At 60.3% G+C, this 25,243-nt stretch overlaps 3 protein-coding genes across 3 annotated transcripts in view; 2 read left to right on the forward strand and 1 right to left on the reverse strand.

Annotated features, from left to right (window-relative positions):
* Positions 1–1,030, forward strand: part of WBP2 (WW domain binding protein 2) — a 7,275-nt gene extending 6,245 nt beyond the window's left edge. The window contains exons 6-8 of the mRNA XM_007454332.1: positions 199–321; positions 779–855; positions 977–1,030. Of these exons, the coding sequence (XP_007454394.1) occupies positions 199–321; positions 779–855; positions 977–1,030 (254 nt within the window). The remainder of the gene's footprint in view (positions 1–198; positions 322–778; positions 856–976) is intronic.
* Positions 1,031–3,320: 2,290 nt separating this feature from the next.
* On the forward strand, positions 3,321–17,017 carry UNC13D (unc-13 homolog D). Its single transcript, XM_007454333.1, has 32 exons — positions 3,321–3,496; positions 4,246–4,281; positions 4,519–4,626; positions 4,725–4,784; positions 4,874–4,940; positions 5,164–5,344; positions 5,705–5,749; positions 5,882–5,950; positions 6,134–6,203; positions 6,382–6,486; positions 6,569–6,661; positions 6,736–6,839; positions 8,504–8,621; positions 8,728–8,852; positions 8,993–9,083; positions 9,157–9,213; positions 9,300–9,397; positions 9,503–9,554; positions 9,653–9,783; positions 9,871–9,991; positions 10,333–10,476; positions 10,643–10,741; positions 10,850–11,056; positions 11,237–11,305; positions 12,338–12,417; positions 14,077–14,182; positions 14,260–14,331; positions 14,869–14,952; positions 15,048–15,168; positions 15,403–15,526; positions 15,999–16,195; positions 16,895–17,017. The coding sequence occupies exons 1-32, from the start codon at positions 3,380–3,382 to the stop codon at positions 17,014–17,016; spliced, it is 3,273 nt and encodes a 1,090-aa protein (XP_007454395.1). The 5' UTR covers positions 3,321–3,379; the 3' UTR covers position 17,017.
* Positions 17,018–18,653: 1,636 nt separating this feature from the next.
* Positions 18,654–25,243, reverse strand: part of UNK (unk zinc finger) — a 35,271-nt gene continuing 28,681 nt past the window's right edge. Inside the window, exons 12-16 of the mRNA XM_007454334.1 lie at positions 24,492–24,593; positions 24,152–24,340; positions 21,839–22,020; positions 20,958–21,215; positions 18,654–20,129 (exon numbers count right to left, since the gene is read on the reverse strand). Coding sequence (XP_007454396.1) covers positions 19,974–20,129; positions 20,958–21,215; positions 21,839–22,020; positions 24,152–24,340; positions 24,492–24,593 — 887 coding nt within the window. The 3' untranslated portion in view covers positions 18,654–19,973. The remainder of the gene's footprint in view (positions 20,130–20,957; positions 21,216–21,838; positions 22,021–24,151; positions 24,341–24,491; positions 24,594–25,243) is intronic.

Raw genomic sequence — 25,243 nt, forward strand, 5'->3', positions numbered from 1 at the left:
TAGCCCCGCCGCGACCCCCCCCCCTCCCCCCCCCCCCCACTGACCTCCCTCACCCAGGCCAGGGGATTGTAGAGGGGAGACTTGTTCTTTGGCCTGCTTCAGGACTGACAGAGCAGCTGGAGGGACCTGGGAGGGTGCCAGCTACAGGAGCCGGGGCTGGGCTGCTCACTGGGTTCCCGTCACTCTCTTGTCGAGCAGAGTTCTATCCGGGACCTCCCATGATGGATGGGGCCATGGGGTACATGCAGCCCCCGCCGCCGCCCTACCCTGGGCCCATGGAGCCTCCGGTCAGCGGCCCCGATGTCCCCTCCACTCCTGCAGGTGAGGGCCCTGGCTGCTCCCCGTGGTTGCACGGAAGCCCCAGATAACGAATGACCACTGGCCTAGGGACGATCCCAGGGGACCGGCAGTGTGGTGGCCTGGTGGCAAAGGGGTAGATTCCAGCCCCCACTCTGTCCTTTAGCTGGCCACGTGCCCTGGGCCCAGGAAGGTCCCCCTCTGCACCGCAGTCTTCTCATCCACAAAACGTGCCAACGGCACCACCTGGGGGGCTTGTGGTGAAGATGGGGGGGGCAGGAGGTGTAGAGGGACCAGATGGGACGGTGTGGCATGCGGTAAGTGCTCAGGAAGGGTTCTCCACTGTTCTAGTGATGGAACTGTGTCCTCAGCACCAGTCGCCCCGAGCACCAGGGCGCCGGGGCCATGGGGGCAGCGGAGGAGGCGGGGGGGCGGAGGGGCTTGTCCCCGGGGCTCTTCCCCAGTTTGTGTGTCCTCACAGCTGAAGCCAAGGCCGCCGAAGCAGCCGCCAGCGCCTATTACAACCCAGGCAACCCACACAATGTCTACATGCCCACGGTGAGCGGGGGGGCTGTGGCACTGGCGGGACCCCCGCAGCCCCAGTTTGCTGGGATTTAGGGGCAGGAGAGACCTCGGCTTATTCCGACCCTTCTAACGTGATCTTTCCTTTCTTCCTCAGAGCCAGCCTCCACCGCCTCCTTACTACCCCCCAGAAGATAAGAAGACCCAGTAGACCGCTCGCAACCCCCTCCTCCCGCCTCTCTTTGCTCTCTCCTCCCCTCCCCTTGGGGCTGAGTCTGGGGTGGGGGGCGGACCTCGTCCTTTCTCCAAGTCTGATTATAAAGCAGTCACCAGGAACTAGCCTGGCAGGGGGAGGGCCCCTTGACCTGGATGAATATAAAGCAGTCGCCAGGAACTAGCCTTGAGGGGTGCGGGGAACGGTGCCTCCCAGCTTCCCACGTGAGCCCAGAGCCCACAGCGCTTCCCTCTCACCATCCCCGGGGGGCGTCCCCCTCGTTCCTGTCCTGCTCTCATAGCTTCTACCCACGGAGGGACTCTCTGGCCACCTCCTCCGCCGCAGTCCAGCTCCCTCGTTTTGTAGCCACTTTATCCTCACGAGCTTTGCCCTCCCCAGGGACCCCTGCCAGGCCCTGCTCACATTCCATCCACTCTGGTGTGTGCCTGGCTGTGGAAGGCCACCTGTCTGCCGGACTGTCAGCCTACATTCCATTCCTAGCCAGCCTCAGCCCCCATCGTGCTCGCCTTCCCTTCCCTGTCCTTGGTCATCCTGTTGCCACTGCTCTTGACCTTTGGAGCTTTCCCACGCGCCACCAGGGGTGGGTGGCATGAGGGCCAGGCTGCTGCAGCTGGGCAGGGAGCCCCTCTGCTTCTCTGCTAGTTTTTCTGGAATTTGTTTCCCTTTGCCTTCTCTCTTTTCCCTCTAGAAGGGGCTTCTTGGACTGGAACTGGAGAATGCATGTCCATTTGGGGGCTGCCGGGAGGGCTGGGAACAGACCCCCTGGGCCTGGCCTGGGCGCTGACCATGACCTCTCGCCAGCCCCTGGGGCCTGGCCTTTTTCCCTTTTAAGCTTCTTGCCTGGTTGGTGATATGCCCCCTGGATGCACTAAAATTTGCTCCCATTTGCTCCTGGACTGGCTGTGAAGAGAGGAGATGGTTATTTAAAGAGAATTCCCTATTTATTTGACAAAAAAATTCAGTTAATATATTAATGTGAAATAAACCCTGTTTGCACCTTGATTCGTCTGCTGAAAATGTGAACTAGTAAAAATGAGTGACTGGACCCTGTCTGGCTCTGCGTGTGGTGACGAGGCAAGCTCTTGGGAAGGAGAGCCATCTGGCTGCTCGGGGCCGGGGGAGGCAGTGTTCCCTCCCGTGTGAGAGTCCCTTGTTCTCTTGGCCTATTTGGGCCCAGGATGCTAAGGCCTCTCCTGTGTCCATTCTGTGGCAGTTGCTCAGCAACTGTGCCCACCCACTGAGTCCCCTGGGGCCTGGCACAGCCCAGCAGCTGCTCTGGGTGGGAGGCGTTGGCAGGAGGGGCCAGGCTGGACGGGAGTTCCTGCGTCCCTGGCTGCTGTGCTCACCGCCTTGTCTCCTGGGAGTTAGAGGGCACGTCAGTGAAGGCCAGCCATTCAAGACTGGCCCCCTGCAGTGCGGGCTCTGGTGCCACCCTCCTTGTGAACCCTGGGGCTGGGGCGGGTGGGAAACGGCCACCGTCCATGCCCAGGCCTGCACCCCCTGGACCCTGGCCTGGAGGGCGGCCCTGGGACCCTGTGGTGGAGCTCAGCCCAGCACCGAAGCGTCCATTTTCCTGTCCCTTCTGGGCCAAGTCGCCCTGTCAGGAGAGTCTAGGCAGTAGCCTCCCCAGCCTGTTCCTTCTGCAGCCCCGCCCAGCAGCTCCTGGGGTTGGCTGAGCCCCCTACAAGGGCGTTGGAAGGGAGCAGCCGCCCGACCATCCTTATGGGGGCCGGGGCTGTGGGACCGTCCCTGCCCCGCGCAGCCTGGCCCTGTCACCTCCGTGGAATGTCACCTGGGTAGCAGAGCAGGTTGAGCAGTTGGCTGACGGCTGGGGAGACGCCTCTCTGGAGCCTCCACCCTGTGCCCTGCCCACCCCTACTCCGGGTCTGCGGCCGGTTCAGGGAGACCTGAGGTTGAGAACCCCACCGGCCAGGGGAGCGTCCCCCAGTCACCTGGATGCGGCAGGCCCGCTGCCCCCCTGCCCTCATGCCCGCTGCCCACAGCACTGGACCCTCCCCCGGGCCCCTGTGGGAAGTTGGGGTGGGGCGGACCCGCCCACCTAGTCTACCTCTGCCTCCAGCCCAGCCGAGTTCCTCCCAGGATCCCAGCCAGCGGGAGGGAGGAAGGAAGGTGCAGGGGCCTGGGAGCCGTGGCCCCCCAACCCCAAGGTGGTGAAATCCCGACCTGACCCTCCCGTGACCCGCCCTTCCTTCCCCTTCCCCTGGCACCGGGTGGCAGCCCTGGGCTCTTTGCATAACCTTGAGGCTTCCCTATCTTCACCCAAGGCAGCGGCACCACGGAGGGGAAGGGCAGGGGCTGGCCGCCATGGCGACGCCCTTCTCCCAGCCCCGGCGGCGCCCTCCCCTTTTGCACCAGGCCATCAAGATAAGACGCCGCCGAGTCAGAGATCTGCAGAATGCCCTGCCCCACAGGGGTCAGGAGGTAGGAGGGACCTTAGTGGGGGGAAGAGCAGGCCTGGCTGGGGCTCTGCCCTCTCTGGGTGCGGGGTCCCACCTCCTGTGGGCTGCAGCTGAGGATGTGTGCCCCTCTCCTGCCCACCCTAGCCTCTGGCAGAGCCTTTGGGGTCTGCAGAAGAGGCTCTGCCATGTGTTCTCTGGGCCAGCCTGGGCCTCAGGTCTGGGATCTGAGCCCTTCGGAGGCCCCTCCCTCTCGCGCCCCAACCCCAGCCATCCTCTGCTCCTCCAGTCCCCAAAACACCTGCTCCACTAGGCAGGGAGTGTCCGCTGGGGGCTGGGCCTTCGGGGGCCAGCTGAGCAGCCCCCAGGCCTGCTTGGCGTGAGCCCCCAGTCTCCCACCTCTGCTGCTGGGCCTCACTTCCGCCGCCGGGGTGCGGAGCGGAGCCGCCCGATAAGCAGCGCTGTTTCCTCTGGGGAAGGGAGGGAGGTTGGGGGAGGTTGAGGCCACGGGCGCCTGCTGGCGCAGCTGAGCCGGCACAGCTGAGCGCCAATGGACCCGAGCCACGGCGGGCCAGGGGATGAGGAAGGTGGCCCGGGTGCCGGACCCCCGGGAGCCCTGCTGTGGGAACAGGTGTGCGGCACTGGTGGGGCTGGAGGCCAGGTGCTGGGGCCCCCTCAGCCCTCGGGCTGGGCCTGCTCTGTGAGGAGCCGTTCCCGCGTCTGAGCCCTGGTCCAGGCCTCTGGGACACCTTGTTTTTCCACCTCGCTCCCCAGATCGAGCCAACATCCCACCACTTGTCCCCTGAGGAGGTAAGAATCGGAGTGTTTCCGGGGCGCAGAGGGGTGCTGGGAAGCAGCCCTGCATCCTCCCAAACACCCCCCTAGGCTGCTGGCCAGGGCTGGGTCTCAACCCCCTCCCCTCCGCCGCACGTGTGGATGCCTGGTCCCCACCTTGGGCATGTGCCGTGAGTGCCAGGGGTGGCTGGTGGGGCTCAGACCTTGTGGTGGGTGGACGGGGGTTCCCAAGGTGACCCTGCTGTGTCTCAGCGGGCCCTGCTCTACGAGGAAGCTCTCTACACGGTCCTGTACCGCCTGGGTCAGCCTGAGTCCGCCCATGTCGGGGAGTCCTCTGAGCTGCTGCAATACCTGCAGGAGGTGAGGCCAGCCCCCACTCCACCTGCCTCCCTGCAGCCTGGCCGTGTCCCCCCACTCCCACCCCGTGCCCCAAGCTTCCCACACTCCTACACCACCAGGCCTTCCAAGTGGAGCCCAAGGAGCACGAGCAGATGCTGCGGCAGGTCCAGGAGCTCGAGGTAAGCCTGCCAGGGCTATCCTGAGCAAACACGGGGGCTGGGAAGCCCAGCTCCCTCTGGGACTCAGGCCCCACCTCCTGTCGCTCCAGAAACCAATATTCTGTCTGAAGGCCACGGTGAAACAAGCCAAGGGCATTCTGGGCAAGGATGTCAGTGGTGAGTAGGCGATGGGGGGCCCTGAGGGCCTTCGTCCTGGCTCCCTCTCCCCATCACAGCCGGTCCCAGAGCTTGTGATGCAAGTTCCCATCTCCCAAACATCCCCTGGGGCTCACTTTGGTGCTGCTGGCCCCTTGTCCTTGGAGCCTGGGATGGAGAGGGGTAGGGGGTGTTAAGGACTCTCCCTGGGAGCCTAGCCAACACCCCTCCCCTTCCTCCCCAGGGTTCAGTGACCCCTACTGCCTGCTGGGCATCGAGCAGGGGGTGGGTGTGCCGGGGGACAGCCCTGGGCCCCAGCGGCGGCAGAAGGCCGTGGTGAGGCACACCATCCCAGAGGAGCAGATCCACCGCACCCAGGTCATCACTCAGACACTCAACCCCGTCTGGGACGAGACCTTCATCCTGTACGTGGCCCTGCCCCAGTTCCTACCCGCTCTGGGCCAGCAGCACTTCCTGGCTCGGGGGAGGGAGCTTGGTTTGACTGGAGGAGGAGCCTGCTCCAGAGGCAGGCGAGACTGACAGGAAGCCAAGCAGGACCCAGCAATGGCTTAAATGCCACGTGCTGGTGGGCAGCGGAGGGTCAGGCACATCTGGGTTGATCTGGGGGGTAGCCTGAAGGCTTACTTTAAAGGAGAGACTAAGACTTGGCAGTGGGTGATACTGGATGGCAGTTTTGGGGGGCAGGCTCAGGGCTGAGGTAGCCTGTGGCCGGGTCAGGGGTCTATCCCTCCAAGACCCTCAGCCATGCTCTTTTCTCACTACAGGGAGTTTGAGGACATAAGCAATGCCAGCTTTCGTCTGGACATGTGGTGAGGAGCATGTTCCCCCCGCCCCCGTAGGGGTTGGGAAGAGAAGGGGGCCTGGAGGTGAGGGTGGCAGAAAGGGGTTGGGGGCTCCCAGGACACCCTCTCCGCCTCCTGCTCAAACCTCTGCCCCACCAGGGACATGGACACCGTGGAGTCCGTCAGACAGAAGCTCGGGGAGCTCACAGATCTGCACGGGCTGCGAAGGTGAGGGCCGTGGGTTTCCCGGGGAAGGAGTCGGGGCTCCTTCTGCCCTGTCTCCACATGCGTACTGGTTGTTGGGCTGCAGGCTCTCACCTGGGCCCAGGTGGCTGCAGGTAGGGAGCAGATTCCAGCCTGACCCGGTCAGGCTCCTGGCCCCTCTCCCTCACGGCACCCTGCCTGGAACAGGATCTTTAAGGAGGTCCGGAAGGACAAAGGTCAGGATGACTTTCTGGGGAACGTGGTTCTGAGACTACAGGTGAGTGGAGTGGGGAAAGGTTCCCGGGAGAGAGGCAGAGAGGGGGTGACGAGGGGATCAAGGGAGGTGTTCCAGGTCTGCACCAAGCGGAGCCTGGGGTCTGCCTCCCCTGCCCCCGACCGGGTGAGGCTCCTGCGGCTCACAGGTGTGGGCATCCCCTGCCTGCCTGGCCTGCCAGGACCTGCGCTGCCGGGAGGATCAGTGGTACCCTCTAGAGCCTTGCACGGAGACCTACCCAGACCGTGGTCAGTGTCACCTCCAGTTCCAGTTCATTCACAAGCGGGTAGGTGGCCCTGCTGGGTGGGGAGGAGGGACTGCACTGGGCGTGGGGTCCTCTGCTCACGGCCGCGCCGGCCCCCCTGCAGAGAGCCACCGCGGCCAGCCGCTCGCAGCCCAGCTACACAGTGCACCTCCACCTGCTGCAGCAGCTCGTGTCCCACGAGGTCACCCAGCACCAGGTACTGCCCTCCCGGGGCTGGGCAGGGCCAGGGTCTGCCTGTCAGGTCCTGACACCCTCCACCTGTCCCCTCAGGCAGGCAGCACCTCCTGGAATGGGTTGCTGAGCCCCCAGGCTGCCACCGTCCTCTTCCTCCACTCCACGCAGAAGGACCTGTCCGACTTCCACCAGTCCATGGCGTGAGTGCCCTTCCAAGCCCGAGTGCCCGAGGGCCGTCTGCGCCGCACCACCCTCTCCCTCCCTGCGTGCCCTCCTGCTGGCTGACAGCCTGAAGTCTAACCCTCAGGACATTTCTGTTTGCGGCCCAAACTGTGTATTTTAAGTTTTGAGTCAGTTGCCAACTTTTAAAACTCTGGAGATTCGCTGTGCAGGTTCACATCACCAGTTTCCCGTGAAAGCTTCGTGCTGGAATTGCAGGGCTGTCGCTTTGCTGGGCTGCAGGTGGTCAGAGCAGAGTAGCATGCCCTCCCCCATCCATCACAGTTGCCATCTGGACGCTTCGTCCCCTGACACCACCTGAGTCCTTCTGGGCAGTTGAGTTTGCCACTCCGGGCCCATACCCCAGGGCCATTGAACAAATCTGTGCGCTGATGCTCCTGGATCCGTGTTGAGGGCCTGTCACCTCCCCTGAGCCTTGTTAGATTACGGGAATGCCAGGAAGGACACACAGGAGTTTGTAGATTTTTCCATGCACGAGAGGAGTAGGGGCACAGCCCGGGGGCTGCCAGGAGGAGGACTGAGAGTGGGAGCTGACACTTGGCATTCAGTGGCGGGTCAGAAGGAGGCTGGCGGAGAAGGGCAGCTTCTAGGACCAGGGGCAGGTGGGTATTCCTGGATGGCTGTGGGGAATGCAGGTGAGGCTGGAGACTGGAGCAGGCACCAAGGGTGAGGGCCTCATCTGCCTGCAGGGCCTCAGCAGGGAGTGCGGCGCTGTGTCGGGGCTGCTGTTCTGCCCCAGCCTCCTCCTCCCTCCCTCTTGTCTCAGTTCGGTCACCTCTGTGAAGTCTCCCCTCGGCTCTCTGAAGGGACGCTCTAGCTGAAGTTTTACATGTACTTGAAGGCTCGAGTCTCCAAATCTGATTTCTCAAAAGAAGCGAGAAGTCCTGAATTTTAAAATCACAAATATTCTAATTTAAGAGATGGACAATTCATTTACATGTTTGAGAAGCACTAATGGAACAAAAACAATCCTGTGGTTTACCTTCAGCCACTGGTTTTCAGACTCCGCGGGTCGATGGGGATCCCCAGGAGGCTTTGGGTGGGGGGTGGGGTGGGGATAACGCCCTGCCCCCCGCCTCTAGACCTTTCAACCTTCGAGGTAGAAAATTCTGTACAGTCCACCTACTCTAACATCCCATACTGCAATGGCCTGGAGAGGTGAAGAGGTCTTCCCAAGATCACAGCTGGTTAATTGAATTTCAGAGTCTTCCACACTGTGGCTCCTGGGTATCTCATCTTCATCTCAGGCTATTTCCCCCTGTTCTCTATATTCTGGCTCATCTCATCCTCCTTTAATTCCTCATATGCATGATGCTCTCTTTTGCCTCTAAGCCTCTGCACATGCTACCCCCACTGTTTGGATTAATTCCTCTTTATCTCTCTCTGGACAACTTTCTCACTTAATTTTCTGATCTCAGCTTATCCTGTAGGCTTAGTAAAGTCTCCGCTTCCATGTTTTCATAGTACCCTTTATATCCCCTTGGAAATGCTTATCACACCTGCAATTACATGTTTGATGCTTATTCCCCACCCCACCCCCACCCCCCTGCCAGGCCAGGCCAGGTGAGCTGTGGGAAGGAAGGTGCCCCTCTTGGCCAGGCTGAGGGCTTTCTGTCTGCCGCAGGCAGTGGCTGGCCTACAGCCGTCTCTACCAGAGCCTGGAGTTCCCCAGCAGCTGCCTCCTGTACCCCATCACCAGCATCGAGTACCAGTGGATCCAGGGCCGGCTCAAGGAAGAGCAGGTGGGCTGGGACGGGGTGAGGGGTGTTGGGCAGGCAGGGCTCAGGGAGCGGCTCCCCGGGCCCCATAAAGCAGCCCCCGCCTCACAGCACCGTCCTGGCCCTGCAGCTGGAGGAGCTGGCCGCCTCATTCAGCTCCCTGCTGGCCTATGGCCTCTCCCTCATCCGGAGGTTCCGCTCTGTCTTCCCCCTCTCCGTCTCCGACTCCCCAGCCCGGCTGCAGTCACTTCTCAGGTCAGTGGTTACCCCCCTGCTTCAGTGGAGTCGGGGACGGGGAACAGCTGGGGCACCTCTGGGGTGGGGAAGCCTGCCGGAGGAATGAGTGGGGGCTACGGGGCAACGGGCATCTTGCACACGACTCTCTCTCCCCACAGGGTCCTGGTACAGATGTGCAAGATGAAGGCCTTTGGAGAACTGTGCCCCGAAAGCGGCCCCCTGCCCTGCCTGGTGACCGAGGCACTGCAGGTATGGTGCCCACCCTGTAGGTGAGGTGCCTGGGCCCAGCAGCCCTCCCTGCTCACTGTCTCTCTGCCCACAGACTGGCACCACTGAATGGTTCCACCTGAAGCAGCAGCACCATCAGCCCATGGTGCAGGTGAGGGGGCTCAGGTGAGAAGGTGGGTGGTGGGACAGGATGCTTGCCCCTCAGAGCCCTGCCTGGCTCACCTCTGCCCCTGCCAGGGAATGCTGGAGGCGGGCAAGGCCTTACTGAACCTGGTACAAGACATCATTGGCGACCTGCACCAGTGCCAGCGCACCTGGAGCAAGATCTTCCATAAGTGAGCAGGCGGCCGGGCCGGGAGGCAGTGCAGCAGGGGCTCAGAATGGGGACCAGAGGGACCCCACTGTGTGCCGCCAGGTCACACCTGCTGCCTTTCCTCCAGCGTCCTCAAGATCGACCTCTTCTCCATGGCTTTCCTGGAGCTGCAATGGCTGGTGAGCGCCCCACCCCCGCCCCACCCACCCACTGCGTCCCAAGGCCACGCCCTCTGCCCTGGCTCTGGAGCTCCGCCTACCACGCCTTCCCTTTGCAGGTGGCCAAGAGGGTGCAGGACCACATTGCGGTGGTGAGCGGTGCCGTGACCCCGGAGATGGGCGAAAGTCTGTTCCAGCTCTACGTCAGCCTCAAGGAGCTCTACCAGCTGGGCCCGGTCCCCTCGGAGAGGTGGGCAGCAGACTGGCTGCAGGGAGAGGAGGGCCCAAAGCCCGCAATGGCCCCGGCTTTCCCCAGGCTGACCCTGGCTCTCCCCAGGGATGGCGTCCTGGCCCTGGAAGGCTTCCACCACTGGTTCCAGCCGGCCATCCCCTCCTGGCTGCAGAAGACGTACAGTGTGGCCCTGGAGCGGGTGCAGCGCGCTGTGCAGATGGACGAGGTGGGGTTGCGGCCTGGGCTAGGGGCAGAGTCCCACATTTCGGGGTGTGGCTCGCAGCTCTGCCAACCGTGTGGCATGTGCGGAAGCGGTTAACCAGCTTTGAGCGGTGCTCTCGAGGCCAGCTGAGTGCAAAATTCTGCCTCCTGTTATATTGGGGGGGGCTTCATCTACGTGCTGATCCCTGCAGCCTGGGGGGGTCTGGGCAGAGCCCTGCTTGTTCACCTTGCAGCCCCCTGCCCAGCTCTGTGCTTGCTGGCTGTATGAGCTCTGGATGCGGGGAGGGAGAGCATGGATTTGGCCAGCCTTGAGCCCTCCTTTCTACACACTCCCCCATCTCCTAGCTGGTGCCCCTGGGTGAACTGACCAAGCACAGCACATCGGCTGTGGATCTGTCCACCTGCTTTGCCCAGATCAGCCACACTGCCCAGCAGCTGGACTGGCCTGACCCAGAGGAGGCCTTCATGATCACCGTCAAGTTTGTGGAGGTGCAGCCTCATTCCCACCCCATGATTTCTCCCAAGTTCTCATCCTGGCAGCCTCCAAAAGCCTATGCCCTAAATCCCCCAAGTCACTGAAATTCCTTTGCCTCCCCCCGCATCTGCCTCTCCTCGGCACTCCCCACCCCCATTGATCATGCCCTCCTCACCCCAGGACACCTGTCGGCTGGCCCTGGTGTACTGCAGCCTTATAAAGGCCCGGGCCCGTGAGCTCTCTGCCGGCCAGAAGGACCAAGGCCAGGCAGCCAACATGGTAAGGGCCAGAGCTGGGAGCTGAGGCTGGGCCCGGGTAGGGGTGGAGCCTGCCAGTCCTGGCACTATTCAGGAAGCTCAGCATCCCTGTGCCCACGCCTGCCTGCAGCTATGTGTGGTGGTGAATGACATGGAGCAGCTGCGGCTGGTGATTGGCAAGCTGCCCACCCAGCTGGCATGGGAGGCACTGGAGCAGCGGGTAGGGGCCGTGCTGGAGCAGGGGCAGCTGCAGAACACGCTGCATGCCCAGCTGCAGGGCGCCCTGGCTGGGCTGGGCCATGAGATCCGCACTGGCGTCCGCACCTTGGCCGAGCAGGTAATTTGTTAGACCCACAGTGACCCCACCCCACCCATCCTCAGCCTGAAGTACCCTCCAGCAGGACTTGGACCAATGTCCAGCCCCCTTCCCTTCCTGAACCTAAACTCAGGCCCCAAGCAACCTCTCCTGACCCCCGACTCACACCCTGGCCTCCCTCCTACCGTTTTGTGTCTCCAGCTGGAGGTGGGCATTGCCAAGCACATCCAGAAGCTCGTGGGCATCAAGGAATCCGTCCTGCCTGAGGATGTGAGTGGCCCTCCCTGCTTGCTGACCTTTGCCAGCAATGTGGGTCAGGGATTGCAAAGGGGCTTAGGGTGGGCAAGGGGCTGAAGGCCATGGGGTGTCAGAGATAAGTCCCCCAGACTTGGGCAAGGAATGTTCCCTCCTGGCCTCGGTTTCCCCCTTAGATGCTAAGAGGGTGGGGTTGGGTCATTCCACGGGCTCTCCCAGCACTGACGGTCAGTGTGGGAGCTGCAGTGGGGGAGGCTTTAGACTTTGCAGCCAAACAGCCCCAGGCATGACTCCTTCTTAGCTGCCTACTAGCTAGCTGTTCTATTTATATAGGTCAGCTGACCTCAGGCTCGTCATCTGTCAGCGGGGATAATAATTACACCTGTGATTGCTTGGGAGAGTGCTACTCATTAATTCATCAACTATTTAAGCACCCACTTTGTCCCAGGTATTGATTTAGGCACTGGGGATATATATCAATGAACAGTGTGACGAAAGTCCCTGCCTTCCTAGAGTTTTCATTCTAGTAGAGGAGGTGAAAAAAGAGCTAAGTAGATGACTATAGCTCTAGCTATTATTAGAACTATACATATATGTGTGTGTGTGTAAACATATATATATGTATACACACACATATCATATGTTAGTTAATGATAACCACTCAAGAGAAAAATAAAGCACACAAGGGAATGGAAAGGGTCAGAGGACTGTATTTTTAGATAGTGGCCAGAGGAGGCCTTACTTGGAGGGTGACAGCTGAGTCAAGACCTAAAGGAAGGAAGAGAAGGAGCCACGAGGATTTCTATGGGAGAGAACAGCATGGGCAAAGGCCCTGAGGCAGGACCAGGTCTGGCAGGTTCAGGGCTATAGAAAAGGCTATACTGCCTCCAGTGTGGCTGGAGCCGACTGTGGTCAGGGGCTGGCTCTGCACACATTCCACAGATGCGCAGAAAAGCTCCTAGCCCTGTTTCCTCTCCGGGCAGGGGCAAAGGAATGGGGGTGGGACCAGAATGGGCCAGAACCAGATGTGCTGCCTCCCCTCCCCAGGCCATTCTGCCCCTGATGAAGTTCCTGGAGGTGAAGCTCTGCTACATGAACACCAACTTGGTGCAGGAGAACTTCAGCAGGTCTGCAGCAGCCGCCTGCCCTGTGGCGCCCCATCACCTCCACCTCTCCTCCCACCCGCCCCTCCTTCCTGGCCTCAGCATCCATCCTCAGGGGAGGATGCAACCAGACTCTCTTAAATGCTTGCTCCAAGGGTCAGGGCGCTCATGGCCGCACAATGCTATCCATTTCACCTTAGGCTGAGCTGAAACCTGTCTGTTCTTTCTCCCTTAGCCCTGGGCTGCGTCTTCGGGAGGCTGCAGCTCTGCCCTCCCTAACATTACAGGCAGCTGGTGTTCCAGGGGAACTTTTCGTTAGGGTCTCTCTCAAAACAGGACCCAGCACGCTGGGCAGCAGTGGGTAGAGGTCAAGGGCATGGGCTCTGGACGACCTGGATTCATACTCCAGTTTCACTGCTGCTTGGTGGGTGGCCTCGAGCAGATTACTCAAGTTTTCTGTGCAGATGATCATAGTTCTGGCCTCTACTGAGGACTAAATGAGTCATGTGAAGTGCCGAGAGCAGTGCCTGCAACAAAGGAAGTGGTTGATGACTGAGCTGCTGTGACGATGGTGACAGTGATGACGACAGGTCCCCCACATGGGGCTGCTGGCCCCCAGAGTTCTGCTCCTGGTGGGGCAGCAGGGCCTCGGGAGCCCACCTTCTTTATTTCCTAGGCCAGAGAATGCCATTTGTTCAGCTCTAATCTTCACACAAAATAGAGTTTAATCTCTAAGACAGGAGCTTAATTTACCACTCACTGCCTCAGAACATTTAGAACAGTGTCTGTGCATAATGAGCACTTAAGTATGGGGACTAGATTAACTACTTTTATTTTTTATTAATTTATTTTATTTTTGGCTGCGTTGGATCTTCGTTGCTGTGCGTAGGCTTTCTCTAGTTGCGGCAAGCGGGGGCTACTCTTTGTTGCGGTGCGCAGGCTTCTCATTGCGGTGGCTTCTCTTGTTGCTGAGCACGGGCTCTAGGCGCCAGGCTTCAGTAGTTGTGGCACGAGGGCTTAGTTGCTCCGTGGCATGTGGTATCTTCCCGGACCAGGGCTCGAACCCACGTCCTGCATTGGCAGGCGGATTCTTAACCACTGTGCCACCGTGGAAGCGCCCCACCCCCGTTCTTAATTACACATTTTTTGTGCTCATCTGCCTGACTCTACTTTGACAAGTGAAATTTCAGTTATTTCAGGTTTTTATTAGGAGGTTCTGTGGCTTGGTTGCTATTTTTTTCTCGCCGCAGGTAGTACATGCTTACCCATGCTGTGTGCTGAGATCCTATTCATTTCGGTCACTCCCATCTTGACTCATGATTTTGTCATTGGGGGACCACCCTCCTGCTCCTTTTTTTGTTGGGGTTTGTTAATCCTAGTGAGAAGAATCCTTCACTAGCTTCCGAGACATGTTGGATAGGACTAGGCCTGTCTGCCCCGCCCCCTGCCCTCCTTCCCTCAGCAGACCAGCCCTCCCTCCCTCCCCTGCCTGCAGCCTGGGCCCCAGTCCCACCAGTGAGGCAGGTGGAGGGTGGGGGTGGGGAGGCACTGGCGAACGGGGGTGGGGTGGGGGGTGGGGTGGGCCTGGGTCCCACGAGGCCTCTTCTTTCTCAAGAGCATCTCCGCTTCCTCCTCTTCTGTCCTCCTGTCCTGTGTCCGGCATCCCTCTGCACGGCACCCCAGCCTTCTGACCTTGCTGTGGACCCACACGCTCACGGTGCTGGCGGAGGTGGCCGCTTCCCAGCGGAGCTGCCCTCTGGCTTCTAGCAGGCTGAAGATCGCACTACAGGTAATAATACCAGTGACAACAATAAAAACCCTGGTGGGAGAGTGCCTGGGGGTCACCTCTGATGTCTCGCCCCCTAGAACCTGGAGATCTGCTTCTATGCAGAGGGCTGTGGCCTGCCGCCCGAGGCCCTGCACACGGCCACCTTCCAGGTAGGGGCCTTTTGGTTAGCTGGTGGTGTGGGGAGCCTGCCTTCCTGTGCTCACCTGTGTCCAGGACCAGCTACATGATTTACAGGGCCCAGCACAAAATGAAAATGTGGGCCCCTTTAAAAAAACATAATTGAGGGCACCTCCCTGGCGGTCCAGTGGTTAAGACTCAGCGCTTCCAGTGCAGGGGGAGCAGGTTCCATCCCTGGTCCAGGAACTAAGATCCTACATGCTTCGTGGCACAGCAAAAACCAAGACCAAACAAACAAACGCCCCCCCACCAAACCAACAAAAAACCCCTCCACCTGTGAAGTTCTTCTAAACACGGTTGGGGCGGGGGCGGCTTTGAGACACACCTGTGGAGCCCACCCTGTCGGTGCCTCTGGCTGTTGCCAGGGCAACCCTGCGTGTGGTCCCCCAGCGCCCAGTGCTTTCCACTTCCCGTTGTCGTCTCCCATTGGCTGCAAGCTTCTGAAGGGCAGCACTGGGCTGCGACTGTGTGACAGCTCAAGTGACTCCTCAGCTGTGCCCCATCCCCAGGCTCTGCAGAGGGACCTGGAGCTGCAGGCGGCCTCCAGCCGGGAACTCATCCAGAAGTACTTTTGCAGCCGCATCCAGCAGCAGGTGAGTCTCCCTCCTCCGCCGCGCTCGCTGCGCGCCTGGAGCCCCGCCTCGCCCGCTCAGCCCCTGCTGACGCTGCCCCTGCGCCCCGCCCCCAGGCAGAGACCACCTACGAGGAGCTCGGGGCCGTCACAGTCAAGGCCTCCTACCGCGCCTCCGAGCAGAAGCTGCACGTGGAGCTGCTCAGCGCCTCCAGCCTGCTGCCCCTGGACTCCAATGGTGAGTGGAGGCTGGCCCCGCCACTCTCCGTGTCCCCACTCTGGTCCCCCGAGTCCCCACTCTGGTCCCCCGAGTCCCCGGGGGCTCTGCTCGTCCAGCCTGAGCACTGGGTGCATTTCTGCTGGATTACCAGGAGGGGGCAGTGCTACTGAGCGGGGCACAGCTGCTGGCGTGGGCACCGGAGGCGGGGCTGGGACATCCTCGGCCAACGTCCCCTCCCCGGCCACTTGCCAGGCTCCAGCGACCCCTTTGTCCAGCTGACCTTGGAGCCCAGGCACGAGTTCCCTGAGCTGGCCCCCCGAGAGACCCAAAAGCACAAGAAGGACCTTCACCCACTGTTCGATGAGACCTTTGAATTGTGAGTGGTCCCACTAGCCCTGGACCCGCCTCAGGCCTGCTCCTCCCAGCTGAGGCGGGCCGAGGGGCTCCCATCAGAGGACTGGGTTTGAGTCCCAGGGAGGGAGCACTTGGGACAAGTGTTTGCTGGCACAGGCCTCAAACCTGCTCCCCTGCAGGTGGAGTGGGGCTGCTGGGGAGACTCCTCCCAGTCTCTGAGTCCAGTGTTGGACTCAGAGGTTTGCTTTCAGGGAAGGGTGCTGCCCCTGAGGTCCTCTGTTCCCCCAGTCAGGCGGGCCTGGGTACACAGGGGCCCCTGGTTTAAAGCATCAGCCCACAGTCAGAGCAGGCATCATGGCGTGTGGCCCAAGGTACACCAGGCTGAGAGCTCTCAACCCTAATCCCATGCGTCTGGGCGAGCCTGCGTCGGGGTTCTGTGTGGCCACGGCAGCACGTGGGGCAGGCAGCCGAGCCCGGCTCTGCCCCCCGCCCAGCCTGGTGCCTGCTGAGCCGTGCCAGAAGGATGGGGCGTGCCTACTGCTCACGGTGCTGGATCACGACACGCTGGGGGCTGATGACCTTGAAGGGGAGGCCTTCCTGCCGCTGCGCTCGGTGCCGGGCCTGACGGGGACTGTGGAGCCCGGCGACGTGCCTCAGACCCGCCTGCCCCTCACCTACCCTGCACCCAACGGTAGGCCTGAGCCCTGTGAGTGTGGGCCCTGGCCCAGCACTGGGGATACAGGGGAGGGGCAGCCGTGAAAGGCTCAGGGGCCCCCAGAGGCCGAGTTGGGGTCAGAGGAAAGCCTCCTTGGAGGCGGAAGCCTGTGGAGCCAGCGTGGTGGCTTGTGTTGCTGAGATCTCACACCTGGTCAAGGACCAGTGAAGGTTAAGTTAGGCCAAGTGTGTGCGACTCTCTCTGGTGGGATAAGGTCACCAACAAGTTTGCCTGGGGAGAGGGGCCATTTCTGTGCCCCGGGGGCACATTCTTGCAGAGCAGTCCCCAAGCTTGATAAGAGGAGTAGGTCTTGTGTTTGAGCACTCACGATGGGTCAGTTCTAAGCACTGGACATATGTTAACCCTCAGTCCTTACAACCACTCAGTGAGTCAGGTGTTATCGCTACTCTCCGAATGAGTAAACTGAGGCACGAATTGGTGGACTGGCCCAGGGTTCTTGTATGAAAAGTAATAGTCGCCACCTGAGGCACGTCAGCCTCTCGCACCGCAGGTGCACCCCGCTGCCCAGGGGTGGCAAACGCGTTTCCTGCCTCACCTGTCAGGCTGTCTTGTGAGCTTGGCTGGTGTGGGCCCATCGCTAATTTTTGGAGAATGGGGCAGGGCTGCAGCCCCCGCCACTCCCTGAGTCTGACCCCCAAATGCCTCTCTTTGCAGGGGATCCAATCCTGCAGCTGTTAGAGAGCCGGAAGGGTGACCGCGAGGCCCAGGTGTTTGTGCGGCTGCGGCGGCAGCGAGCCAAGCAGGCCTCCCAGCACGCGCCGTGGCCAGGGCGGTAGCAGCGGGGCTTGGGTCCCTGGGAGGCCTGTGTTCTCCCCACCACAGTGCAGCCCTCCCACCTGGCCTAACACTCCAGGAGGGCCCTGCAGGTCGGGGGAGCACCAGTGTGCGGGGTTCCCGCTGCCAGAGCTGGGGCCCACAGTGATGGGGGCCCCATTCGCAGTATTTATACCCCCTCCTTCCTCCCCTCAGCCCCAGCCTCAGCATTCTCTGCCAAATCCAGCCCCTGGGGGAGCGGAGACAGCTGTCTGCACCCCTTACCCCTGCTCCTCTCTTAGGGAAAAGCTGCTCTGGCAGAGGAGGGGCTCAGCCCTTCCTCTTCTGGCAGGCCTGTTCCAGCCACTGAAGTGGGGGGCCAGGTGCCTTGGGCCCTATTCTTCAGCAGCCATAATGAAGGGAGCCTGGGTCCTCTCCTGAGGGAGCTGCCAGCACCCAGGCTAAGGAGCCTAGAGCCAGGGACCTCCTGGCTCTGAAGGGGTGAGAACTGGTGGGCGGTGGGGCTGGCACAGTTTGGCTATCTGTGTCTGCTGAGGACCGCTCCTCCTTGGGACAGTACCTAGAAATTTTTTTAGCAAAAATAAAAAAATTAACGATACATCGTCCTATTACTAAACATACTGTTGGCCTGCAGCGGGGCCTAGGTTACAGCCAAGCCATCACAAACCCCTCCTCAGCCCTCAGGAGGGCCTGGGCTGCCCCCGACTCTGGGCCCCAGCCCACCGCTCACTCCCCGTTACAGAGCAGCGGGGTAGGTGTGGAGGTAACTGACGCAGTAGCAAAGCCTTCGAACAAAACACCACCAGACCTATCAGGTTCTGTCGCCACTGCCCAACACAGGAGCCTGGCACTCATGGGGGTACCATGAGTGGGGGGGGCCTCCCAGGGGTGCAGGCTGAGGCCAAGGGGCTGATCTGAACAGCAGGGCTTAGAGGAATGGGGCCCCAGACCTGCCTGGGGGAGTGGCCCATATGCTGGGAGTCAGAGCCTGAGGCTCACTTCTCATTCCAGTGTGACCGTGGTTGAGTCACCTAACCTCTCTGAGCCTGCACAGGTATGATGGATGGGGGGAGGTCAGATAAGACCACGTCCAAGGCTTCTTTCGGCTCTGCTCCTCTGAGACCCACACAGAAGGCTCAAAAGGTGTGTGTTTTCCCACCCACCTAACAGGCCAGCTAAGAGCAGGGGAAGGGAGGTGGCTCAAAGGCTCCCTCAGGGGGCAGGCCCACCTTTCTTTCGATGCTTTTATGAGCAGGCACTGTCTGTTCTTCTGAGAAACTACTAGGGGCCTTGTTGTCTTTTGGAAAACAGTAAGTATACCAGTTGCATCTGACGGTAGAGCTCTGAAGAGCCCTAGGGCCTGGGAGGTCTCTGGGTCCAGGGCTTAAAGGTCCCCATCCCATCAACCCCAGCAGGCCTGCGTCAGAACACTCAAGCTCTGTCTAGGAGCCTGGAGCAGGCTTTGGGCCTGGATGGGCCCAGAGTGCCTCAAGGCCTCTTCAGCTACCTAGCCATACCTCAGGGGTCAGGAACGAGCCTTTCCCATGGCTGAAACCTGGGCTGGGCTGGCTGAGCTGGGCCAGAGGCCCTCCTTTAGGGCCCAACTGTCCCTCACCCCGACATAAACAAGCTACCACCGCAAGTTCATATTTTATTTCCAATACGTTTGGAGCTTTGATTTTTGCGTTTTTGTAAAAAAGTTTTCACTTAATTCGTTGAAAGCCCTTTCGTGCTGAGCCCAAGGGGGCGCCTGGGCCGGGCCAGACCCTTTGCAGCCCTCTTGCTCCCACCCCCAGACCCCCAGTGCTGGGAGTGGGGTGGCTTCCCTCTGCCCACACTGCCCTCCCACCCCCTGCTGCATCTCTCTGTACAGAACAATTTTAAAAATGGAAGCTAAGACACAATATACATTGGACAGGCACGCACACACACGCACACAGGCGTCCGCTCCAAACGGGCAGGACGTCAGCTGCACTCAGAGAGCACCAAGGAATGCATACGGAGCCCCTCCTGGGGAGGAGGGCGGGGCCTGAGCCCCACCTTGGTCCTCACAGTCCGCAGCTCCTCCCCACCTATTGCCCTGCTAGCTGCCAGAGGGAGGGGTGGACAGCACGAAGGGCTGTGCAGAGGGGAGACAGCTGAGGGCAGCTGGGGGGTGATGGAGAGGGCAGTGCCAGCCTGGTAGGTCGCCCTGGGGCCAGGGAGGCTGCTCTAGGAGCCCAGGGGTGGGGGGAGGACTGGGGTACACCCCCGGCCTCAGGTACCTGAGGGGTAAAAGGCCTGGGCTTTGCCCCTCAAGGAGCTGCAAGGGCCCAGGGTTGGGAGTGGGACTGGCCCCACAGCTTTGGCCTGCCAGCCTGGACTAAACACACGCTTGGTAACCCTAGAGCTCGGCGGGCTTGGATCCCCCGCTCTCAAGCCTCACAGCTGGGAACCAGGTCTGGGCCCAGGTCCTCCACACCCCTGGCTCTCGCCCTGGCCTGGGGAAGTGGGGTGAACAGGGCCTGCCCTGAAGGCTTGGCCCCTCCCCTTGGCCCCTTCTAGCTTTCCACCCTTCCCTGCTCAGGCCCCAGGAAGAAGTTAAAAATAGTTCCTACATAAAAAAGAGGCTGAAACAGATTCCCTGCCAAAAGGCTGGTGGGAGAACAGGGGACTTTGTCTCTGCAGTGGGAAAGGTAGGGAGCGGGCAGAGGGGCGACCGCAAAATAGTTTTTTCTCTTAAAAAGTGCTTGGTAAGTCTGTTTTAAAGTGTGTGTCTATATCCATGTATAGATATACACACAGACACTGTTCACACACTGGCCGCCCACGCACACCTACACACATACAGAAATGTATACATAATCATATACATATACATACATACATACATACATACATACATACATACATACATATATATACTTTAAAAAGTCCTAGGGGAGAAGATCTGAGCCAGGCCGGGGCCAGGCCTGCAGGGTCACGACTGGAGGGCGTGGGCCCGGCCTGGCTGGCAGACGGGGCACTCACTGCCCTCGGCACAGAGCTCACACAGCACGGCGTGTTGGCACGGCAGCACCGCTCGGTTCTGCTCCTGACACTTAAGGCATTTCACCGACTGCATGTGGAACACGGCCTGTGGGGAAAGGGACATCACGGTCACTGGCCCAGCCCCATGTCGGACAAAGAGCTCCCCCAACTCTCACTGTAGCCCCTTGGGATGAGGAAGCTCGACAGTGAGCTTACAGGCCCCAGCTGCTAAGGAAGAGGGCAGGGGCAGGCTGATCACCTCAAGGCACCTCATCTCTGCTTTCAGCTGCAAGGCCGAGTGGGGCTGAGTCGGAGCTGTGCGTGGGGGAACGGGCAGGGCCCAGGGCTGCTCTAGAGCTCCCAGCCGGACGGGCTTTCCCTCGCACAAAGGCTTCTGCCTCTTGTCTCGTTTGACCTTATAATGACCCTAGGTCCCCAGTGAGAACTGTGGGGTCTGGAGAGGGTAGTGACGGGCCTGAGGTGACACGGCTGCCCAGCGAAGGGAAGAATGCTCTTCCCACTGTGCCGCACTCCCCTGGGGACCCAGAAGGGCACCGAGGAATGCAGACAGTAGCCCTGGGGACCTAACCATTCTGGAATGTCTGCTGGCGTGTGCAGCGCTCACAGGAAGAGAAGTGGTTAGGATGAAACTCAGGGCCCAGGCGTACTAATGCAGCTCAGCTCAGTGCCTGCCCTCGAAAGTGCCAGGGGTGGGCCCTGGTGCCCATCTACCTCCAGGTTTCCCACCTCCCCAGTGAGTGACTTTCTATTCCGAGCTCCTCTCCAGCGGGCTGGCATTTTGTGTGAGCTCAGCGGGGACAGAGGCTCGTAGGAGGGTGGCCATCCCTGGAGCAGCAGGGACCCATCCCAGTGCAAGCACTGGCTGAGCCTACTTTACCTCCCCACCCTGTGCTCCCCAACCTCCTACGCTGACCTTGTCCACTTGCTCCAAGTGAGCCCGCAGCTGCTTCTGGAGAGAGTAGAGGGTGGAGAGTGAGAGGGCTTCCAGGTCGGAGAAGGTGGGCAGGGCCTGCGGATCGGGGGCCGAGTGCAGCCGCTCCAGCTCCTCCTGTAGTTTCTTCACCTGCACCTCCAGTGCATCTCGCTGCTCCCGGGCCAGCTCGCACTCAGCGCCTGCCGCGCTGGCCCGCTCCCCGGCCTCCTCTGCCTCCTTCTTCCAGGCATCACAAGCCTATGGACCCAACACGCAGCACCTTGTCATGATGGCCCCCCTGCCCTTGCCCCCAACCCCAAGAGTGCATCTCTGGGAGCCCGTGTGGGCCACTGTGGCTGTGGGGCCTGCGGGGGAGCTGGGTCAGGTGTCTGGGAAGTGGGGCAGGGAGGAGGGATGATGCTGCCTGCAGAGAGGAGAGGTTTCAGGACCTGCAAGAGACCCTCTGTGGGCAGGGAAAGGGGCTGAGCCCAGCACAGCAGGGGAGCACCAGGCAGAGCTGGCCAGCACCTCTAGGGGCAGCCATGCTGTGGCTGGACATAAGGCCCATCTCAGAACCTAGAACCCTGGACACAGAGCCCTGGAGAGTCAGGGCTTCTGGACAGAAGCAGGCAGTGCTATGAGCCCAGACCAAATAAGCAGCTCACAGAGGGAATCCCAGGCCTGGGATACCAGCCACCCCAGGGTCCTGACCGGCAAAGCAAGTTTTTCCACAGGGGGAGAGAATAAGCCAAACGGAGCTTCTGCTCTCTTCCCCAGGACCCCTGACCTCCCCCAGCCCCTGCACCCACTCTGTGTAAGACGGGCTCGGGCTAGATGCCACCAGGCCCCGGGAAAGGCGGGTGGGCGTGGGGGCCCAGTACCTGTTTTGCCTGCTTCCAGGACTCCTCCCACTGCTTGATGGTGCCGTTGGCTTCATCTAGCTCTTGCCGAAGCCGGGCCAGCTCGGCAGCCCCGGGCCCTGACAGGAAGGCAGGGGAAGTGCCCGGGGAGAAGCTTCCAGAGGCAAAATGCTCCCAGATGCTGCTATTCATCCCATTCAGACCTGCCCCAGGAAGGGGAGGAACATCAGAGCTCCGGAAGAGCTTTGGGCTTGGACCTGGGCCCCTGCCCTGTCCAGCCCTGCCTGGGGGCCTCCAGGGGCTGGCTGTGCAAGGCTCCAGCAAGGTTAGGCTGGGGAATTTCACAGGGATGTGTAGGCGCCACCTGTTACTCATCAGCTGCTATTTAACTTCCGAGTCTCAGCATCCCCATCTGTAAAGTGGGGTTCCCATCACTTGCCTCACGAGGTGATTCAGGGGACTTGGGAAGTGCTGTAGGGAGAGCAGTCTGTGAATGTGGCAATTTGTAAGCCCAACTTCACTTTCAGGCTAGAGAAAGGGGAGCCTTCTTGCACCCTGATGTGAGACCCAGGAGGAGATTCAGGAAAAAAGACATGGGTCAAGAGCCTCAGATGATGGCAGAGCTGGAGCCAGAAGAGCACAGGGAGCCCTTGGTCCATCCCCCTTGTTTACAGTGAGGAAACAGAGATAAAACATGTTGCCAGGAATCACAAAAACAGTTAAGTGGTAGAGCCAGGACACAGCCAGGGCATCTGGCTCCAAAGGCCTACTCTTTGCAAACAGCTAAGCTGTGTGCTCATCCACCGCCCCCCTCACCCACTCATTCAGCAGATGTTTAACTAACACCATGTGCCCCTGCTCTGTGGCCCCCAGGATGGCCCCTGTCTTCTGAGGGAGACCCATATCCACCTCTGGCCTCATTCTGCCCACACATATCATTCTAATGACTTCTTTCTTGCTCCCTTTCCCACTAGTCCAGGCAGGATGTTCTAGAACCAAACGGATTTATGAGAGTCTGTCCTCCAAGCAACACAAGTGCCCCTACATGACCAACGTCGTCCTGTATGGAGATACGAGGCCCTCTGCCCTGTCCTGGAGGCGAGGACTTGGGATCCCTGCTGAGGCGACCCTGGCCAGCAGCAAAGCTCCTCCTGTGCTTCGGGTGGCATTTCCTCTCGTGGAGAAGAGCCACTTCCTCGGGGAGCCCCGCCCAGGTTAGGTCCCTCTATTATTCTGAATCGCAGCACCCAGCCTGTTGCCTCCACACAACAGTGATGGTCTCTAAGTATGATGTAATGCCTGAGCACCTCTGCCTCTCCTGAGAGACCATGGCTCCATGCCAGCAGGGACTGCTGAGCTCACCCTGTATCCATAACTATGTGCGGAAGGAAGGAATGCGTGGCCAGTAAGTAGGGCTGCAGTCAAGATACCTCCAGAATATGGGCAAGCCAGACAAACGTAACAGCAAGCATCTGAGCTGACAGCATCAACACCAGCTGTGAAGGTGCTGCACTGATCTTCAGAGACATTAGGGAAGGACCCAAAGCTGCTCAGAATGTCAAAGGGCAGCTCAGAGGCTCGGGCTCAGTGTGACCAGGATGCCTAGCACCCTCAGGGAGGGTGTTTCTGATCTTGAACAGCTGCTGGGGGAGGGGCAAGTAAGAGTAGCAGCTGCTGCTGAATGAGAGGCAGCAGGTTGGGCGTCTGCTGCTTTACGTAACAGACATCGCACTGGCCCCACGCACACACACAGGTCTCCACCCGCGCTTCTAGACCCTCTGCTCTGACGTGCCCTCCAGAGCCCTTGGTCCACACAGTTCTAACGCTGGGTTCAGCCAACAGCCTTTGGAGCTACAGCTGGGTCCGCTTGGTGTTTCTGCTGGACAGGGAGGCCGCGCTGCGCCAGGGCTGAGCCTGTTCGGACCTCTCCCTTGGCCCCGAGGAGCTCTGGGCGACTAGGCAGAACCGCCACACTGGCACGGAGAGCAGACCTAGGCCCTGGCAACTCTGAGGCCACGCTTCTCACTGTGCACTGGCCCGGGACCTGGCACTTCCCTCATGTTATTTCATTTAAGCCTCACAACCACCACACGACATGGGTGCTGCCATTATACCCATTTCACAGAGGAAACTAAGGCAGAGAGGCTAAGTCACTTGTCCAGGTTCACACACCTCAGAGAATCGTGGAACCGGGTCCTGACTCGCCTCCATGCCCAGAGCCCCTACTCTAACCTCCACTCTGCACTGCCTCTAGCCATGGACAAAATGGCCAAAGGCACTTTCCAAAAGCCCAGATTCCTGCCCCAGGCCTTAGAGAGCCATACCCCCTCTTACCCAAAGATCCATGTGATGCTGAGGTCCCCAAAAATGTGTTTTCTGACTGGCTCAGGTGGCCCTGGGGCTGCTGCAGGAAATGCGAGGAGAGGCTGACAGGAGGGGACGGGGAGGCTGAGTGGAAGGAAGCAGAGCTGCTCAAGGAGCCAGGGATGTTCACGGGTGCGGAGCTCTGCAGCAAACTGCCGCCTGCAAGAGAGGCCCAGGAGCGTGGCCAAGTGAGGGCTGGACAAGCCATGCGGGGCCACACTGAGCAAGGCATGGCTCGTCTGCCCACCCCCTGGGCCAGGCTGGACCCCAGGGCCCCTCCCAAGCCATCCTGCCCACCCATGCCCAATACCGATTGTGATGCTGCCTGGGTGGGGCACCGTGCTGTTATCGAAAGTCTTCTCTAGGGCAGCTACTCCAAACTCGTTCAGGTCCAGGTCATCCAGGGCAGACTCTAGAGACAGAGTGACTGGAGTGTGAGCCTCCCAGCCTCCCAAGGGCCCACACAGTCCCGAGGTTCCAGGCCGCACCTCCTGGACCCACCTGCCCTTTACTGCCTCTACTCCTGCCCCTGCCTCATCTTCGAGCTCTGTCCCACTGGAGCTGTGCTCGCTCAAGCCTCTGCTTGTGCCTGGGCTGCCCCTCTGCCAACACCGATCCCCTAGCCAAGTCCCGCTCAAATGGCTCTCCTTTCAGAAGCCTTCTTCGATACACCCGGGGGAAATGAGTTTTAATCCAGCTGACAGAGGTCTCGTCCCCTGACGTTACAGCTTGTATGTCTCACCCCTGAGCTCACTGAGGGCAGGCAGGTCTCTGGACCCTCAGTGGCTAGTGCACAGTAGTTGCCCAACAAATGTCCACTGCGCTCTGAGGAACTGGACTGGGAGGGCAGGAACAGCATGTCTTCATCTCTGTCACCCCAATACCTGCAGTAGGACCTAGCACAAAGTGGCACCCATAAATGACTGCTGAAAGAGAAGGGCAGTGGCTTCTAATGACCAGGAACTCTAAGGACAGCTGTGCAGGCTTTTCACAAGGATACTCTAAGGACAGCTGTGCAGGCTTTTCACAAGGATACCTAGCTGGGGTTGAATGACGTACATT

This window comes from Lipotes vexillifer, unplaced genomic scaffold (assembly GCF_000442215.2).
Source record: "Lipotes vexillifer unplaced genomic scaffold, Lipotes_vexillifer_v1.1 scaffold518, whole genome shotgun sequence".
Classification (NCBI taxonomy): Eukaryota; Metazoa; Chordata; class Mammalia; order Artiodactyla; family Lipotidae; genus Lipotes; species Lipotes vexillifer.

Bases quoted from the DNA above. Each gene is read 5' to 3' on its own strand.
- UNC13D (XM_007454333.1), top strand. From the start codon at position 3,380: ATGGCGACGCCCTTCTCCCAGCCCCGGCGGCGCCCTCCCCTTTTGCAC. The intron at 6,204-6,381 runs GTGAGTGGAGTG...CTGGCCTGCCAG, and splicing joins ACGTGGTTCTGAGACTACAG to GACCTGCGCTGCCGGGAGGA. The intron at 14,332-14,868 runs GTAGGGGCCTTT...CCCCATCCCCAG, and splicing joins TGCACACGGCCACCTTCCAG to GCTCTGCAGAGGGACCTGGA.